General features: G+C 41.4%; 1 protein-coding gene and 1 long non-coding RNA gene across 2 annotated transcripts; one reads left to right on the forward strand and one right to left on the reverse strand.

Annotated features, from left to right (window-relative positions):
- The first annotated feature begins 196 nt into the window (after positions 1 to 196).
- LOC111579812 (glutamine--fructose-6-phosphate aminotransferase [isomerizing] 1) lies at positions 197 to 15203 on the forward strand. The gene is made up of 19 exons (XM_023287267.3): positions 197 to 348; positions 2412 to 2519; positions 2915 to 3022; positions 3152 to 3277; positions 3410 to 3468; positions 3551 to 3685; positions 3773 to 3834; positions 4088 to 4167; positions 4254 to 4362; positions 4500 to 4663; positions 6375 to 6470; positions 6886 to 6983; positions 7175 to 7295; positions 7697 to 7854; positions 10192 to 10306; positions 10831 to 10958; positions 11342 to 11509; positions 12077 to 12238; positions 13305 to 15203. Exons 1-19 carry the CDS (start codon positions 342 to 344, stop codon positions 13347 to 13349), a joined length of 2049 nt encoding a protein of 682 aa, XP_023143035.2. The 5' UTR covers positions 197 to 341; the 3' UTR covers positions 13350 to 15203.
- Positions 15204 to 15664: 461 nt separating this feature from the next.
- On the reverse strand, positions 15665 to 17001 carry LOC111579816 (uncharacterized). The gene is made up of 3 exons (XR_004848724.2): positions 16693 to 17001; positions 15902 to 16070; positions 15665 to 15804 (listed from the first exon to the last, which is right to left on the reverse strand). It is a non-coding gene; the product is annotated as an uncharacterized LOC111579816 (long non-coding RNA).
- Positions 17002 to 17860: the final 859 nt, after the last annotated feature.

Below are 17860 nucleotides of genomic sequence, written 5' to 3' on the forward strand. Positions count from 1 at the left end.
TTTAGTGAAGTTTGTTATATAACCCTTCATTACTTTACCAGACTGTGCATTCAGTGGCAGCATGCGGACAGGACAGGCCTGTCTTTATGCGGTGATGTTGGCTTTAGGTGTGTGGCAGGATGTGCAGCTTGCTCTGCCCCCTGATCGTATCCTGATGCCACGTCAGGACAGCGTACGTCCGTAGGTGCAACTTGACCGACAGGCCGCTCGACCAATCAGAAGGCGCCATGAAATACGGCGGTTGGCTGTGATTCAGTGACCTCAGAGGGGGCGAGGATTGCCGACAGGCGTTCCCAGCTCCCAGAGTCCGAGTAGCAGAAACTGGCAACCGAGCTGAAGACATGTGTGGTGAGTGCTGGATATGTTCTTCATGTATATTATTCCGCGGGAAATGTGTGCTTTTCCCTTTGTACCTGAACAGAAATTGAATTACATTTAATACTCTGCTAGCGCTGTTAGTGTTAGGCTAAAGGCAGGGAATTAGCTAGGAGTGGCTAACCTGAGTTTGGTTAGCGAACATGAGCTGGTGTTGCTGATGCTGTTGTCCAGCTAAATATAAAACAGTCTGTCTCTCGTTTTGCTGTAATACTCTGTTTGTAAATCGTTGCTAATGATATCAAACAGCAAGTCGATAACTGAAAATTAAACTGTTCTCTTTCTGCTAACGTCTGCCAGCTAACGTGGGTTTGCGGTGACATTACGTTCATCGCGTAACCTTCCACCCGCTAAACCTTTGCCAATCTGGATTGTTGTAGTAAATTATTGACGATAAACTTGATTTCATGTTGTCATTATGTTTTAACTGTGGTCTTATCAAATGTGGCGTTACTAGAAGTGCTCTCTGGTTGGGTGTTACACTCGTGCCTTGCTGTCACACTGAATAAAGTGTCATTGCCTATGTGATGTCTGTGGTCACGATCAGTTTGGGAAATGTAGTTGAGATGTTTTGCTAGTAATGTATGTCACTGTCCTGTGTTGTCTCTCTCTTTCTCTCTTACACTTGTGAGCGATGTCTGGCGTCTCTGTCTCTCATCACTGTCAACACAATCTGAGCACACCACTCAAACCAGATAGGCTAGTTGGTATTCTTAGTGTTAAAAGAAAAACACACGCCTTTGATGTTCTTCGTATCTGCTGTGATCACATGGTGTTACGTTGCTCAGGTTAGTTTTTAATTCTGGTAAAGGTATCGGTCAACCAAAAGTACATCCTGCGGTTTTTCTTTCTTCCCCTCTGCTGCAGCACTTTCCCTTTGCCCCTCACTGCTTCCCTCCATCACTTGCAGCTCTGAATGACTGCTCTGTTGAACCAGGCTTTCCACTGGTCTACATCTGCATTTGTCTGTTAGTGCTTAGCTGTGCTGCATAGGACTGTATTTCATGCCCTCCTTTAGCCATTTACTGTGTCACTCCTCTCCGTGTATGTTAGTTATTACTTTGGCTGCCAGATGATTGCAGAAAGAAGGGCTGATTAATTATGGAAATTGTCAATGAAACGCTCAACTGTGGATTTGTGGGCGCTGTAATTGCAAGTCTTTGAGTTGGTGTAGTAATCACACACAAGCAAATCTCTTTTAATTGACAGAGACTGTAAATATCTTGCAATTATATGCAATCATAATACTGAAAGACGCATCAGATTCCTCTTGTCACTCCTGTGATAATTACCTCTACCCCACACAATCACATTCTCAGGACAAGAGATTATCTAGTAAAGTGCCAGGGTTCTAGATACACTCCATTGTCTCTGAGAACGTCTTACTGTGAGGGCAGAGCATAATATCAGTTTTTCCGACACACTACCCCCTCCTGTAAGACAAAGAATCCTAAACAGTCGAGACCAGTGTCACCTCGTATTGCCTGTCTCACTTTAACAGGAAGGAATCGTATTGCATTCTTCTTGGTTTCAGCATCTGCCTTGACATATTCATTGCCATTATTCAGTCTGGATAGAAAATTTAAAGTAGCCATGGTTTAAAATTTTAGGGGAATGTTCAAAAGATCAAGTGAGGAGAGTAAAGATTTTTGTTTTACATGTCAAAAGACTTTTGTCAGATTCAGTGAATAACAGTATAAGACAATATCGTTAGTGATTTGACACATATTTTTTTTAAAATCATGATTAATCTGTAGAATCTCAACATTCCAATATGATTTCATCCTTTTTACCCAGCTGTAGTTATATTTGTACATGCATTAAGCCAACTGCAAATCAATGCTCAGCACCAGCCATCACTGCCACAAACTGGACACCTACCAGTCTGACAGGCATTTTAATCAGTCAGTGCTTTCAGGTGTAGTTCTAAGCAGATTTGTAAAGTAAAAAGTCTGAACAAATCTATTTCTGATCGATTTAATTTATATATAAGAAAAACACAGCTGTGACTCTTAATTCTTCTTTTCTCTCTCCAGGAATCTTTGCTTATCTCAACTACCATGTCCCAAGGACTCGCCGTGAGATCCTTGAGATCCTCCTCAAGGGTCTGCGACGACTGGAGTACAGAGGCTACGACTCAGCCGGTGAGACAGATTAAAAAGGCTCATCACCACCAAGGCCTCTTTCCCTCACTGTCCCCCTGCAGGAGAGTTAATCAGACATTGTCATTAAGTTGCTGATTGTTTGACAGAGTTTAATGTAATATTAATGCAGCATAAATATTATCTTGGCTCTCATATTTGGTTATTTGTTTACTCAGTCTAATGAACATAATACAAGGCTGATGAATGTTAATTTGAATTACTGAATAGTCTATTGTTTTGCTTGGTTAGACCTACTGCACCACCAATGAAGCCCATTTATTGTCTGTGAAGTCCATTAGCATTTCACATACTGCTTGAAGTCTGGGTTAGTTGAGCCTTGTCATCCATGTATTTCTCATCTCGTTTTTTTTTTTTTTGCTTTTTGAACTCGTTAGGTGTGGGAATTGATGCAGGTAATGGCAAGGATTGGGAGTCAAATGCCAAGACTATCCAACTGATCAAGCAACGTGGAAAAGTGAAGGTTCTTGATGAGGAGATCAACAGTAAGCGGGGATTAAGTTGCTCACTTGTCAGGCATTAATCATTGAATCCTTGATTTGTCATCCTGTACAGTGGTACATATGAGCTACTACGTATTTACCGCGTTGGGGTTGTGTTTGTTTCATCTTTAGAACAGCAGGATATGGACATGGATGTGGAGTTTGATGTTCACCTTGGCATCGCTCACACCCGCTGGGCCACGCACGGTGAACCCAGCCCACTGAACAGTCATCCACACAGATCTGACAAGAACAATGGTCAGTTGTGTTAGAAATAGAAAACTTCAACAGTCTTCACAGCTAAAGGTTTTGTCCTCTGTCTGTTGAGTTTTGTGACCCATGGGCAGGTATCTTGATGTCTAAAAGTTAAGTTACTTTTCTGGTTTGCAGAGTTCATCATCATTCACAATGGAATTGTCACCAACTACAAAGACCTGAGAAAATTCCTGGTGAGCAGAGCTTCTTCATTAATCATTCTTTTCATCACTCGGATTTATAGCCTTGCCTAACTCTCTCACTGCATCTTCACAGGAGAGCAAAGGGTATGAGTTTGAGTCAGAGACTGACACAGAGACCATCGCCAAGCTGGTTAAATACATGTATGACAACCGGGAGAGTGACGACATCAACTTTGCCACACTGGTTGAGCGTGTGACTCAGCAACTGGTAGGGATTTGCTAATACACCCCACAACTTCTGAGGTATCAAAAGGTGAAAGAATCTGTCTGACATGTTTGTTTCTCCACCTTCCAGGAGGGAGCTTTTGCACTTGTATTCAAGAGTGTCCATTATCCCGGGGAGGCAGTTGGCACAAGGTTGGCACAGTGATGCTGTTTAAGTTTTGTTTACTGTCACTCTATTCATGTGTAATAATAGAAAAAAATCAGGTCTAAGCTTTAGGTGTGATAGAATTTAAAACTTATCTAATGCACATTTTATCTTGTTTCTAGAGAAATAAAACTTCGATTTGACCTTTTTCTTTGCTGTATATTGAGGTGTATATACTGTGAAATCTTCAGTTAAGATGTGTAGTAACATGAAAAATGTTTTTGTGTGTGTTTTGTGCAGGAGGGGAAGTCCTCTGCTGATTGGAGTACGCAGTGATCACAAGCTTTCCACCGATCATATTCCTGTGCTCTACCGCTCCTGTAGTTACAATTTTTGTCTCTAGTCTGATTTATCAACATGTCATTGGATGAGTGTAACTAAAGACCCAGTTTCTTTAATTTTCCAGCTGGCAAAGATAAGAAGAGCTGCAATGCCCTACCCAGGATGGACCAGGACACCTGCTTGTTCCCTGTGGATGAGAAAGCTGTGGAGTACTACTTTGCATCTGATGCAAGGTAAGCAGACACCCGCGTCTTTGCCTCGACCTTTTACAACATGTAAAGATTCTCCCAGAAACTTGTCCTCATTGCCGTATATCTCACTTGATTTGTGGAGCATAAACCAAATGTTTGATGTGGACTCATCACAACAGTGCAGTGATTGAGCACACAAACCGGGTGATCTTCCTGGAGGACGACGACGTGGCTGCCGTGATGGACGGCCGTCTGTCCATCCACAGGATAAAGCGCAGGGCCGGAGACTATTCAGCCCGCGCCATTCAGACCTTACAGATGGAGCTTCAGCAGATCATGAAGGGTGAGTTGATGGTTCACATTTTTTTCCCCAAACGTAGATTGCTCCCGGCCATATATGCAACATAAATCATTTGTTCTCTGTCCTGTAATTTTGTCCTGAACCCTGTTGTTATCATGTAAGTTGTAATAGATAATTAGCTGTCTGTATGTCTGAGCTGGCATTTAACAGCGAGCCCTGAAGCCATCCTTGCTGCCATGCATTTGTTACAACCCTGCCGGATCAGGTGCACCCCCAGGGAAGGTTTTTAAAGGACCCCTGAGTTTTAGGACATTATCCCTATTCACCTTCCATGTCTGCTCCTGAGTTCACATAGTGTCGTCTCAGTGTGCAGGAAGAAAACGCAGAATTTGTGGTTATTTTGAATCTGTACTCCAGCAGCACACAGGATTGGAAATGTATATTCAGATCAGAACAGCGTAGGTGAGTCCTGATATTAAAGAAAAGGATACTATGAGAAATACATATATTTGCTTTCTTGTCAAGACAGGTGAGAAGATTATTTCTCATGTTTTAAATCTCTTTTTCTATCATTGCATAAATGTGCATATTTCCCAAATAACCAAAGATAAACTTTTCCTCCATTTTCATTACTGTACTATCTTCCTTATTAATGAATCATGTAGTCCATGAAATGTCAAAAAGAAGTAGGAACTCCCATCACCACTTCCTAAAATTAGGAGTAAAACTCCAGAACCGAAAATATGACTATCACACATGGAAAAAACAAGCATCAAATCTTCTCATCTGACAAGCTGGAGTCAGCAAGCATTTAGCTTTTTTTTTCTTAAAAACTTTTCTGAAGCATTTAATTAGTTAGCAGAATAGTAGTCCTCCTGCTGTGTCTCATTGAAATACACAGCACACATTCATACATAGCCAAACACATACACAAGACATACTGTCAATATATAATAATTAAATATCGGTGTTGATGTTGTAATAACGTTCATATTACTGTTATTGTTTACTGATGAATTGAATGGAGTATAATAAGGTTGGTGTTTCTTGGACTTCACACAGTATGTATTTAACCTAATGGTCTTTGCCTAATGCCAAATCTAGTGTGCGGTTGTGCCGAGCCTGTATCACACAATACTTGATTGATTATAATACAGATTTATTTTTTTTTATATCCTTCTATTCCACTTGGTTTTCCTCAGCTGTCCAGCAGAGGGCAGAGGTGAACTGATGTTGGCTGCACTCAACATTCCTTTGTGGTCCTGTCATTACTCAGCCTCTCTTCTCCGTCTCATTTTCTGTAGCCTTTCTGCTGAATAACCTAATTCGCATGACCCAAATTGCTGTCAGAGGGAGGCTAAAAAACGCTTTCATTTTTCACCGTCACAGTTTATTAATGGGAAAACAGAATCTCCCTGATGTGTTTTGTTTGTTTTGTTTATCTTGAGGGAAGACTTATCTTGTGGCTCCAACTATGTCAGTAAAGCAAACTAAAAGACTGTAATTCCTACATATCCAAGGAACTTTTAATTATCAGTACAACACTGTAAAGCGTGCTTCTCTGGTAGACTGTGGTTTGCATTTTCAGGAGCTTCATGTGTGTCAACAAGATCTTCCTCAGACGACTTCATGTAGTGTGCCACTTTATAAAAAAGTCTATCACCGTGTGCTTAAGAGGCATTTACCTTTTTTTTTTTTTTTTTTAAAACAAGTGTTGGAAATGTTCCTCTGATACCTGATCCTCCCATCACAGGCAATTACAGCTCCTTCATGCAGAAGGAGATCTTTGAGCAGCCAGAGTCTGTCGTAAACACCATGAGAGGGAGAGTCAACTTCGACAACAACACAGGTGAGAGAGGTGTCTTATTAATTTTGTCAGTGAAGCATTGATGCAATACGTCATTTTATATCTCCACAACTCTGGGACAGCCAAAATTTCAATGGCCTCTAAAAGTTAACAGAAGCTTACTGTTCTTTTTTTTAACCTTCATGTAATTTTGCTCAAGTTCATGTGCACATAAACACATTATTTCCACTGCTTACATACCAAGCAGGGCTAAAGTTGCAATAATTACTTTCTCACGGTGCTTGAATAACATTAGCAGAGTTGCATACAATTATTAAAGCAAAACCTGCAGATGTCCCATGTCAATGATTGTTAAGACATTCTTTCCCGACACTCTCCTGGGATCTCTGTGGCCTTTTTAATGAGGTGGAATATAATAGAGCAGAATGACGGATTAGCTGTTTGGTTTGCTTTTCAGTGACACTGGGTGGACTGAAGGACCACATCAAAGAGATCCAGAGGTGTCGGCGACTTATCCTTATTGCCTGTGGCACCAGCTACCACGCTGGAGTAGCAGTGAGTAGCCTTTAGCCGATGAGGTTTTCTTCTTTGGTGTGAATTCACATCATAAAAGTACTCACACTAAATCTATCAAGCTATCAACAGATAATGCGATGTCCGTATTGTGGGCACAGGTGTATGTGCTCCGAGCTCGACTGGCACGTGTTAACAGAATGATGCTGATCTGTCCTCTGTTGCTTTTACAGACCCGCCAGGTGCTGGAAGAGCTGACCGAGCTGCCTGTCATGGTGGAGCTGGCCAGCGACTTCCTGGACAGGAACACACCCGTCTTCCGAGACGATGTCTGCTTCTTTATCAGCCAGTCAGGTGTGCAGGCCGATGCCATCTGGATTTGATCAAGCGCACATTCCCCGTTTTTGCTCCACTTTCCTTCTAGAGGAGCCACTCTTGCTCTTCCTGATTTATCTTTCTGCGTGTTTTGCTTGAGTTTCAGCAAACTGTTAAGTCAAAATTTCTGCTGTACAGTTGAGTTTTCTGTACCTTTGCTGCCCAGCTGTAGCCTTGAGACTATAGGAATTTGTACTGTCTATGTGTATGAGTGTGTATTTCTGTGGTGGGACTTGTGGTTTTCCTGTGAAGCTGTCTCAAATGAGTCTTGCATGGTGCAAAAGCAATTTCCTACCAAACTAATAAATCAACATCATTGTATTGTCTGATTTGTTACATTGCATAAACTGTTATGTTTTCCATTTATGCCAAATCTGCAGGAGAGACTGCTGACAGCCTTATGGCCCTGCGCTACTGTAAGGAGAGAGGGGCTCTGACTGTGGGAGTCACCAACACAGTAGGCAGCTCCATCTCCAGGGAGACTGACTGTGGAGTCCACATCAATGCCGGGCCAGAGGTTGGAGTAGCTAGCACCAAGGTAAACCATGACAACTGTAGCGCTGATGAACTCTCTTTGCCCTTATGAGTGCAGTTTTCATCGCCCATGGATGTTACAGACCACAACAGCTTTACCACTACATACATTTGTCACACACTTTCTAATAGGCAGGAAGTGACTCTTCGATCACCCAGGTTCCATTAGTGATATAGATGAATGTACTGGATTAATTTCCACCATGTTGCTGCAAACTTGGATTAATTGAAAACAGTTTTGATTTGCTTGGAAAATTGTTGTCAGTTACAATACTACTTTAAATTGATCTGCCAGTTGTCTTACCTATCGCTGAAAAATGTTTTCCAGCACCGTTGGTCCAGACGGACCAGTTAATAACAGCTCAAGTGGATGCTTAGTGCCCAGTTGAGAAAAACTGTGTCAATTTTTCTGCAAGTGTCCATCAGACCTTTAACTTTTTCCTCTGAGTTCGTAGCTACACCTCAGATCACACTAATATTATTTGAGTTGACACATGGCACAAGAGTTAAAAAAAAAAACATTTTTCTGTATTTAGGATGAACTGTCTCTTCGATACTCGACCTGAAGTAATTGTAAACGAGTTTGTTGCATCATCTCATAAATGAACTCAATGGCCACTGACACTGAATGAAACCCAGATGAAAACTCCATCGTGAGCCTGGTCCCGCCTTTTGGAAGCCGGCATTGTCCTCCATTCTGAGCCCACAGGGAGATGAAGAAGCCTGATATTCTCATTTTTGACTCATGTAAAGCTAAGACACTTGGTTTTGTGCCTTTTCCCCCCTTCTCACTCTCGTAACCAAAAGGATTTGCCAGCTGGGACTCGGAGCAGAAAAGTAAAAATCCCAGCTCTAACTAGTGAGCATACAGAGAGAGTGGAGCAAGTCCTTCCCTGCCTCAGCCCTTGGGCTTGGCTCAGCGGCTCTTGTGCTGCTAGAAAAAGCCCCAGAGCACGCCTCAGCGACGCCATCATTTACTGCTTGGCTGGCTGGGCCACACACCCACACCCACCTCGACCAAATGCTGCTCATTTACGATTGAGCTCATCAAATCAGTGGAGAACATGCATGGCACCCAACTGCTGAATGACTCCAAATTCATCTAGTCCGTCTATTTTGTGTCATCCTAATCAAAAAAAAATTTGCTAAATGGAACAAAGAAAAAAGGAAAAGCGCATTTTCCAATTCCTCGGGTCTAATTCAAGATTCATGGAAAATTTAGAGATTTAGAGACTAAAAGCTTTGATGTTATCATAAGGCAAATTTTTCTGGCAGGTCAACTGACAGTAAATAGAAGGAGAATGCTTTATGAATTACATAATATCCACTGGGAATTTGCAACGTTTGTTTTTTAGTTCACAAACGTTGCAGTTTGAGAGAAACTTCTTCGTGTTTCAGCTGTATGTAAGCATGGTGATATTTGTGGGGTAACCGTTGGCAAATTCTTCATTAGAACAACACTGAAAAGTTGGTGACATGAACATAGAAGAACACCACAGTTTACTACGTGGATTAAATATGTTGCCACATCTGAGCTCACAGCACGGACTGTCAGAGTTGTGAGGGACTGCGGTTAGCGTGCTGTCAGGGAAAAAAAAACAGTGTAAAGGTTTTACAGCTATTTTCTTGGCCCTACACATTGGCGTTTCTGAGTCCAGAGGGTCCTGTGAATTGACTTGGCCACACTTAAACACTGATTAAATCTCCCAAATGGGCATGGAAAGCCTCCAAACGTGCTCCGAGATGAAGGAACAGAGAGTGGGTGTTGACGACGGCAGGCACGGAGTCTCAGATGAGCTGAGGTTATGAGCGCTGACATTTCCAGAATGATCAGTGAGTGCGCTCTCTAACGTGATCTTATTAAGTTTTTCAGGATGAGCAGCTCTAGCTTGACTGAGCTCAGCTGCATGAATTTTAATACTGCTTGGCATGTACCAAAACCCACCTCTCCTCCCATTTCTCATCTGGTACAGATTATTAACTGAAGACAAAGTTTATTATCAAAACGGAGACAAGAAGCACAAGCCTCCACAAACTATACTCGAACACTCAAGTCAAGATGTGGTTGCTGCTATTTGGGTTCAATATTGTGTAGCAAAGCACAAAAACGATCATACCTTTAGCAATCAGGTCACAACAAGCAATATTTCACTGTCGATTGGTAGTTTGTGACTATTTCTGCCTTCATGCACACATCATAGTTATCATTTTTTTGTATTTACTGCATAAGGAAAAACAATGAAATATGGAAACATGGCTCAGAAGTTGTACCCTCTCTTTTCTCAGTATAGTGTAATAGTGAATAAGATGTACACTCTGCTTTTCTGACTTTGCTCTACAGGCCTACACCAGTCAGTTTGTGGCCCTGATCATGTTTGCTCTGCTGATGTGCGATGACAGAATTTCCGTGCAGCCCAGACGTCGTGAGATCATCCAGGGTCTCCGAGTGCTTCCAGGTAAATCAGTATTCCGGTTCAGCTGGGAAAATCTTGATCCCATTTCAGGTTAAAATGTGTAAAGGATGGAAAGCCAGTTCTCAAGCAGAGATCAAGAAAATCCGTAGACTGCCACTTTTATTTTTATGTACGTTTGTTTTTTAATCTTTCAAGCAATCCTCTTGAAAGAGGAAACTAAGTGATGAGAGAGGGATCAGAAAAACAGACCGAGTGGGAGGGAGAGGGGTCAGAGGGAGGACTGGCTGTAGCTTTTGGCTGTAGGCCCTTACATGCTTCTCTGGATCTAAAGCACATGATGGCATGTCCCTTATGGTAAACTAATGAGGAATGTCTGGCTATTCTGCCACTCCCTCCACAACATTATTAGCTGATTTAGTCCAGGTTCCAGCATATGACAGCAATGACAAAACGTTGCCACATTATTCTGCGTCATGTTTTTTCAAGTTTTGTTGCTTCCAGTCAGCCTCTTTTAAAAAAAAAAAAAAAAAGAATCTCTATTGGATTCTCTATTTTGCTTGTGTTAGATTTGATTAAGGAGGTCCTCAGTTTGGATGATGAAATCCAGAAGCTGGCGACAGAGCTGTACCAGCAGAAGAGTGTGCTGATCATGGGCAGAGGCTACCATTACGCTACCTGCCTGGAAGGAGCGCTGGTGAGCAAATCTAACCTTACTTTGTCCAGTTTTCTTTCTCTTATAATGTGAGCACTGTTAAATCTGCTTTTTTTGTATAAAACATTTATAATATTACTGGAGGGGTTCATAAAAGTAACACTGGTAAAACAGACTGCTGAATGTTTTGCCTTTTTTAAGGTTGGGTTTGATCTCTGTAGTGAGTTATGTTCCAGATAATTGTCACTGACTGTACAGATCATTCCTGCTTTGAGTAATAAAACACTGAGCAAAGCAAATTCAAGTCTTAAAAGTAGTGTTGCCGTTGAGCTACACTGAGAATTTATCCTTGGATCTGTGAGCCATATTGGCTACAATGTCAGCTTAGATTTGCTAAATTTGTGGGTGTTTTTCATCCTCTGTAGAAAATCAAGGAAATCACCTACATGCATTCAGAGGGCATCCTGGCAGGAGAGCTGAAACATGGTCCGCTGGCCCTCGTGGATAAACTCATGCCGGTTATCATGATCATCATGAGAGACCACACCTACATTAAATGTCAGAATGCCCTGCAGCAAGTTGTCGCCCGCCAGGTATGACCTATACTTGTTAATATGTGAAGGAAATACTGAAGCAAAATATTTTAAATGACAAGAAATGACATCGCCTTGTTGAGATTGGTGTTTTCCCCTAAAATTATGATCCAATCTCAAGTAAACTACCCTGCAGATTGTTCATTTGCTCAATAAAATGCTCAGGAAGCACACATAGAGACATACATGGTTGTTTATATTGTGGAAACTTAATTTATTTGAATCGTGAACATTTACATCCAAGTTTTTCTTCAGAACCTTCAAACCTACAATTCAGACTTTCTGTGTTAAATTTTAAGCACCTTGAACTTTTGGTGACCAAAGCACGTTTTGCATGTTAGGTTAACTTTCACAGTCCTGTCTGTGCCGCACCCCTGATCCTTCACCTCACTAAATACAAGGGAGGGGTTGCTTCAGCGTGACATCATTTCTGCCAGTAATCTGCAGCAGATGTGGGTTTAAGAGGTGTGAAAATCAACTGAGGGGGGAAAAAAAAAATATTTTTAAGATTCAGCATTTTTCAACTCGTTCAGATGACATTTACGAAGCCTTCTGTTTGATTTACAGGGTCGTCCTATTGTGATTTGTGACAAAGATGATTACGAGACCATCAAGAACTCCAGTCGCACCATCAAAGTGCCTCACTGTGTGGACTGCCTGCAGGGCATCCTGAGCGTCATCCCTCTGCAGCTGCTCTCCTTCCACCTGGCTGTCCTCCGAGGCTACGATGTAAGTACCGTCCCTTCGGGCTCAGCGGCAACTGACAAAGTGTTTGGTAGTCGAGACTTGCCTGACTTATCTCATCTGTCACTTAAGACACAAAAAATGTGTGTAATATCAGTTTCCCAAGTTCCTCATCTCCAACCTTTGCATTGGCAGGCATCATTCTAGTAACTTTGGTATTGAAGTGGGAATATATATATTTTGAAATTGATAAATTCGACGAGAATTTTCATCATTAGAGGTGAATTGTCCCAAAAGATTGTGAAACACATTATAAAGGAGGTGATGTTGTTAAAAGCTCAGTGTCACTGATCGTCTGGCCCTCTGAACTGCTTTGTAGGCAAACACACTGAAGAACCACTGCCAGGAATAAACATGCAGTGCTTATATGTGCAGGACAGAGTGTTCCCATTTCATTAAAAAAAGTAACCTAGGTTCTGAAGGATGTAAGCTTCCAAATCCAGAACACTGTGGTGAAGATGAGACTCTGATAGTGAGCTGCCACGGTGAAAGAATTACAGTTACGTGTACACACTCCCTCTGCACAAATTTGGACTTGTTATGATAAAATAAGACAGTGTTGGCAAAGCACACCAGCTGTTACTGTTATTTGTTTTTGGTTCCTTTTTTTCTTTTGTAGATGTAACTTAGTGTTTAAATAGAATTGGACTAGCTGTTTGTCCGTTGTTTAATTCACTGGATAATGCATGTAAATATAGTCAATGTTGATGCTGTTTTTAAAGCACTTAAGAGCAATGTCCTGACAGCGCAGTAGAGGCAAACATTTATTAGCACAAAGCTCAATCGCCCTCCTACGCTGCCTTTTTTTTTTTTGTCCAAGTCTGATGGATGAGATGTGCTCTAGCCAGGAATGTGGGAATTACTAACCAGTCCTGTCAGGCTGCCATATCACTGGCTCGCACATTAAAGTGTGTTTTTGTTATTATTGTGCTAACTTGTACTTAATAGTGTGACAGCATTAAGTCAACAGCAGAAGTCCTCCGTTGCTGGCTTTACATTTATATTGCTGCCATTTGTCATCTTGCAAATGACCTCTTCTATTTAAATACAGGTGGACTGTCCAAGAAACCTGGCCAAGTCTGTGACAGTGGAGTGAACCGCACTATTCATCACATAATAACAAAAGCCTGGCAGACACACATTCAAACACAGACACCAAGAGAGCATCTTTACAAAGAAACCAAGAGAAGACAATGTTTTGTTTATGTGTCTCGTGTCGTGGCTCTTTTAATGCGGTCTTTTATTCAACAGTCATGTATCTCACTGTCTATTTTCTCAGAAATCTTTGGCATCATTGTCACATTATTATTAGAGAAGTTGCTTTGTCTGGGGTGGCAAGGACTGGGCTGGCTCTGACGCATCTTCATCACTCTTTTTGTGTGGGTTTGTGACCCTGTAGCAACTGACAACGATCATTTGGGTTTATGCACAGTCATGCTCCAAACTTGTGAGTAAGCCCTCCTTGTTTATTTGTGCTGATTGGTCTCTCTGGGAGCTGATGTTAAAGCCTCACACTGACAGAAGTTAGGCTTTAAAGACCTTACTGGCTCATTGTCTTTTAGTGCAATAATTTGTAGGTTAGTTGGGATATTTTTCTTTGGCAGCTAATCATTTGAAGTGTCTTTACTCCACTGTTGAAGTAAACCACAGTCTTGAATCATTCCAAGCCACAGGTCATCGCTTCTTCGTAATTACAGCGCAGTTTGACATAGTTTTCCTCTTGGACTTGGTTCTGAGGACTCGCAGTGCACTGCAGGGGCAGCATCAGAAGTCAGATCAGAAAAACGCTTGTGAATACACTATTGTGTAAAATCCATTTTGGTAGGTTAGCTAAGTTTGCTCTTGTATATAAAGCTACTATTTTGGATCACAAACTCTGGTCTTTGTCCAATCCAGAACGTTAACGATAATAATCTGCGTTTACCAGCCACCTACAACAGACTTTATTAACATGGCTGTTTGTCCTTTTCGTATTTGCTTCTAATGTTAACACTCTTTAATTCCTATGCTGACTGTGTTATCTAACAAAGAGAGACACTGTTGCTTATTTCCAGTCTCCAGTTCACATTTAAACTATAAACTGAAGTCATTCAAGTGAGATAAAATTACTAACGATGAAGAAGTTGTCTGCAGTTGCCAGCCCATTCCCTGCCACCATGACTACTGCTGATGCAATACTGGGACCATTTGTAGTTAGTTTCTTTTTTTTTCCCTGCTTACATTAGTTTGATTTTTTTATTATTGAAATTACTCTTTTGTTTGAAATGTGAATGTTACTGTCATTTGAAATGTTGTGTCAAACCAAAAATCTCTCAATGGCTGTGGCAGTTGTAAACCAAAACATATATATTTTATTTGTTTGTCCAGTGTTGTTTTTGTAGCCAAAACACATACTGGTGCTGGTAGACAGTGTGGTATGAAGATGTTTTCAGGGCCAAATAGGACATATACACAGTTACATGGCAGTATGTCATGCTGTAGATGTTTGCTTGGGTAGAAAGTCGAATGCCAGCTGTGCGTCTGTGATCCCAGATGTCGTTTATTCAAAAGCCAAGGCAAGAGTGAAGTTGTGCACAGTTGCTCAAAAGAGAAGAAATAGGAGCTACTTTTTTCAAAAAATAAAATAAAATCCACCATATATTTTAGTTGAAGATATTTATCTCGTTACTGCAATCAAGCCTTAACTTTAGTTGTTTTACATTTCCTCTCCTCGACATTAAGCTTCTTCTGAGCCGGTGAAAAGGTTTGAAAACTGGACAATGTTGTTACATGTGCTTTTGTAGCCCACATATGTGAGCATATTTTGATTTTGTTAGACTGGATGCATTGTTGAAGGACACTGCACTGAATCTTAGCACCATCTGTTGCAATCTGTTGAGTTACTGAGGGAGTGGGGCACTATTTATTAGTGGAAATGATGCAATAAAGTGTCAAGTACTTGTCTTGTGAAGTGTTTGAAGTCACTGAATGGTAAAGTGCAGGGATGCAGGGTGTTTCTCCTTAGTCTATATGCCCTAAAATATTGACAATGGTGCCAAATAATGTGCTTGATTAGACTAACCAGCAAATATTTCACGATTATTTTATTAAAATAGACGGTAGCTATCCAATCACAGACACATTAAAAGTTCACAAATCGTTTCTGCTTAGTTTTGTTCTTATGTGCATTAAATGTAGTTGCTTCTTAGAGTGACAACAGATCACCACCAATGCCAAGCGCCTGGAGGACCTTCACTAATGTTCTGATGCATCCACATAAAGTGATAAGGGTGGAGACACTGGATCTGTGCAGAGCTGACAGGACTGACGCTCCCACGTGGATGAGGTCCAAGACGGCCACACAGACGAGCCATGAATGCCGGCAGATTGCAAGCGCGGCACTCAACGCTGCCTGGGCTGACTTTAACCACTGTACAGATCTCCTTCCTCCACAGCAAAGAGGAGAGCAGCTGTTGTTTCTTAAGGCTGGTGATGAAGGCCAGGTGGAGCAGCTCGAGCGTCCACGTTGGTCCAAGTCCTCTCGTGAGAAGAGCACACCTGCCAGCGTCTGCCTGAGGAGTGCATTCAGCCTCAGCAACACTGAAAGGTAAAGAGCTAATGTGGTGGTGAAAGCAAGTGCAGCTTTCAGGAGGATCTCATTGCACTTACTGAACACAACAATGGCTTCGCATGCCGCTGCAGGGTAATTACAGAGGACAGACGTGGCTCTTAAGAAAACCAGTCTCCATGCTGCAACCACCAGGAGTTTGTCTTTGTAGAAGAACATCGTGTGAAGCATTTCAGTAACATCCTCTGCAGTAGTCCTTCATCTGTGAAACTGAAACATCACAGCAGCTTTAATCAAGGCACCTTGAGTGAGATTGAATAACTAACAGGTGCTGTTACCCCTGTGACCTTAATTGATGCAGCTACAGGACATGAATGTAGTTTTGCCAAGTAAATCATCGGTTATTTTGAAGAGTAGATTTTCTGAAGCTGAGTTTTTAGGGTTTTTTTTTTCTTTTTTTACAGGTCTTTTTAATGGTAGTAGTTAGTTTTTACAGCAGGAAAAGCACAGATCGAACCATAAACATCAATAATGATTCCACTGAATTTAAAGGCCCTAAAAAGCCAAAAGCAGGAGCCTGACCCGAATAAAACAAAGCTACGTAGAGCAAACAAGCTGTGACCTATCAAGCGTGTTTTTTGCAACTAAGGTACTTCAAAAATGTTCATACTGGGCTCTTTGATATTAACTAATCAGTCAGATGTACTATTTAATCAGCCTTACATGCAGAATGTTTGGCATGACCCTCTGCCACCCTTTACCAGGATTAATATGAAGATATTTTGTCACATACAGCTCCACAGAATATACAAAAACAGAAATAAGTGACCTCTACATATTGGAGCCCTTTACTTCTTAAGGAAACGTCCGCAATTAGCAGACATGCACATACCTTGAAAAGCTGTTGAAAAGTTTTTGTGGGAACTGTAGTTGTTTGTGAGATATTTTCAGCACCAAATGTCATGTTTATCCATTCTTCCAAGCGTGACATCCTCTGCAGAATTAGTGGAAGTAAGCAGTATGCTGGCACACCTGGCATTCATTACATGTGTCCTGATTATTCCACTCGCTCCTGAGGATGAACTTTAAAACCATCTCCCTGATTATCAGCAGTTGAATCATTTGGGGCATTAATGAGTACACACATTTCTCTGTGAAGACTTTGATCTATCAGTGCAGAACTTACATGTGACCCAGTGAATCAGCTTCTTTCCAATTATCTAATCTACGTGGGCCAGACACCACTGAATGCTGGTTTAACATAAAGCTGGCCTCAACTATACTGCTGGCAAGGACTTAAAAAAAAATCCTTCCATTAAACTGTCAGTTATTAATTAAGGTCTAGGGTTTATGTGGGCTTATGAGAACCACCCAAAAGTGATTTACTAGAGCCTCTTGTTGCAGAACTTTTTATATGTCTGCGTACCAGTAATCTGTGAGGCAGTGTTTATATATGTTAGACATCTGTGCTGTAATGTGAAAAGAAAAGCTGGCAACAGAGCCAAGACATCTTGCACTGAGTTTGTCTGACATGGGAAAGCCACTGGAAACAGCCCAATATTAAATGCCCTTGCACATTGTCAGCTTCAAATAACCAAAAAAAAGGAGTTACTACAAAACTATAGCTGGTTATTCAGCTCCGTTCTCTCTCCCGTCCCTAAATTATGTCACGAACGATCAGCACCAGTGCGCCTTTCCAGCAGCCTGTCCACATTTCCTAAGGATTAGATTGTGCCTAATATTTTCCAAGCTCACTCCATTCGTGCATGTGACATAATGCAACATTATGGACATCTGGAATTAGTAAGCCATGCACTCTCTATTCTTTTTTCCTTTTTTCCTATCACAGAGAGAGAGAGGTGCTTTTTGCAAACAGCCACTTTGCTGTGTGAACCCACTGATCCCAGCAGACGAAGTAAAAGAAAACAGAACAGGTATAAACTTTGCTGTATCTTCAGTTACTATATGACAAATGGCATGTGGGAGAGTTTTAAAGGGGGACCATAGTGGATAAAAGTACCTTAAGGCAATATCAGGCTATGGTCGTTAAAGTCTTTACA

The sequence above is a fragment of the Amphiprion ocellaris genome, chromosome 6 (assembly GCF_022539595.1).
Source record: "Amphiprion ocellaris isolate individual 3 ecotype Okinawa chromosome 6, ASM2253959v1, whole genome shotgun sequence".
NCBI classification, from domain to species: domain Eukaryota; kingdom Metazoa; phylum Chordata; class Actinopteri; family Pomacentridae; genus Amphiprion; species Amphiprion ocellaris.

Excerpts from the sequence above, each read along its gene's own strand:
- LOC111579812 (XM_023287267.3), top strand. Across the intron at positions 3,835-4,087 it reads GGGGAGGCAGTTGGCACAAG|GAGGGGAAGTCCTCTGCTGA; the intron begins GTTGGCACAGTG and ends TGTTTTGTGCAG. Across the intron at positions 11,510-12,076 it reads AGCAAGTTGTCGCCCGCCAG|GGTCGTCCTATTGTGATTTG; the intron begins GTATGACCTATA and ends TTTGATTTACAG.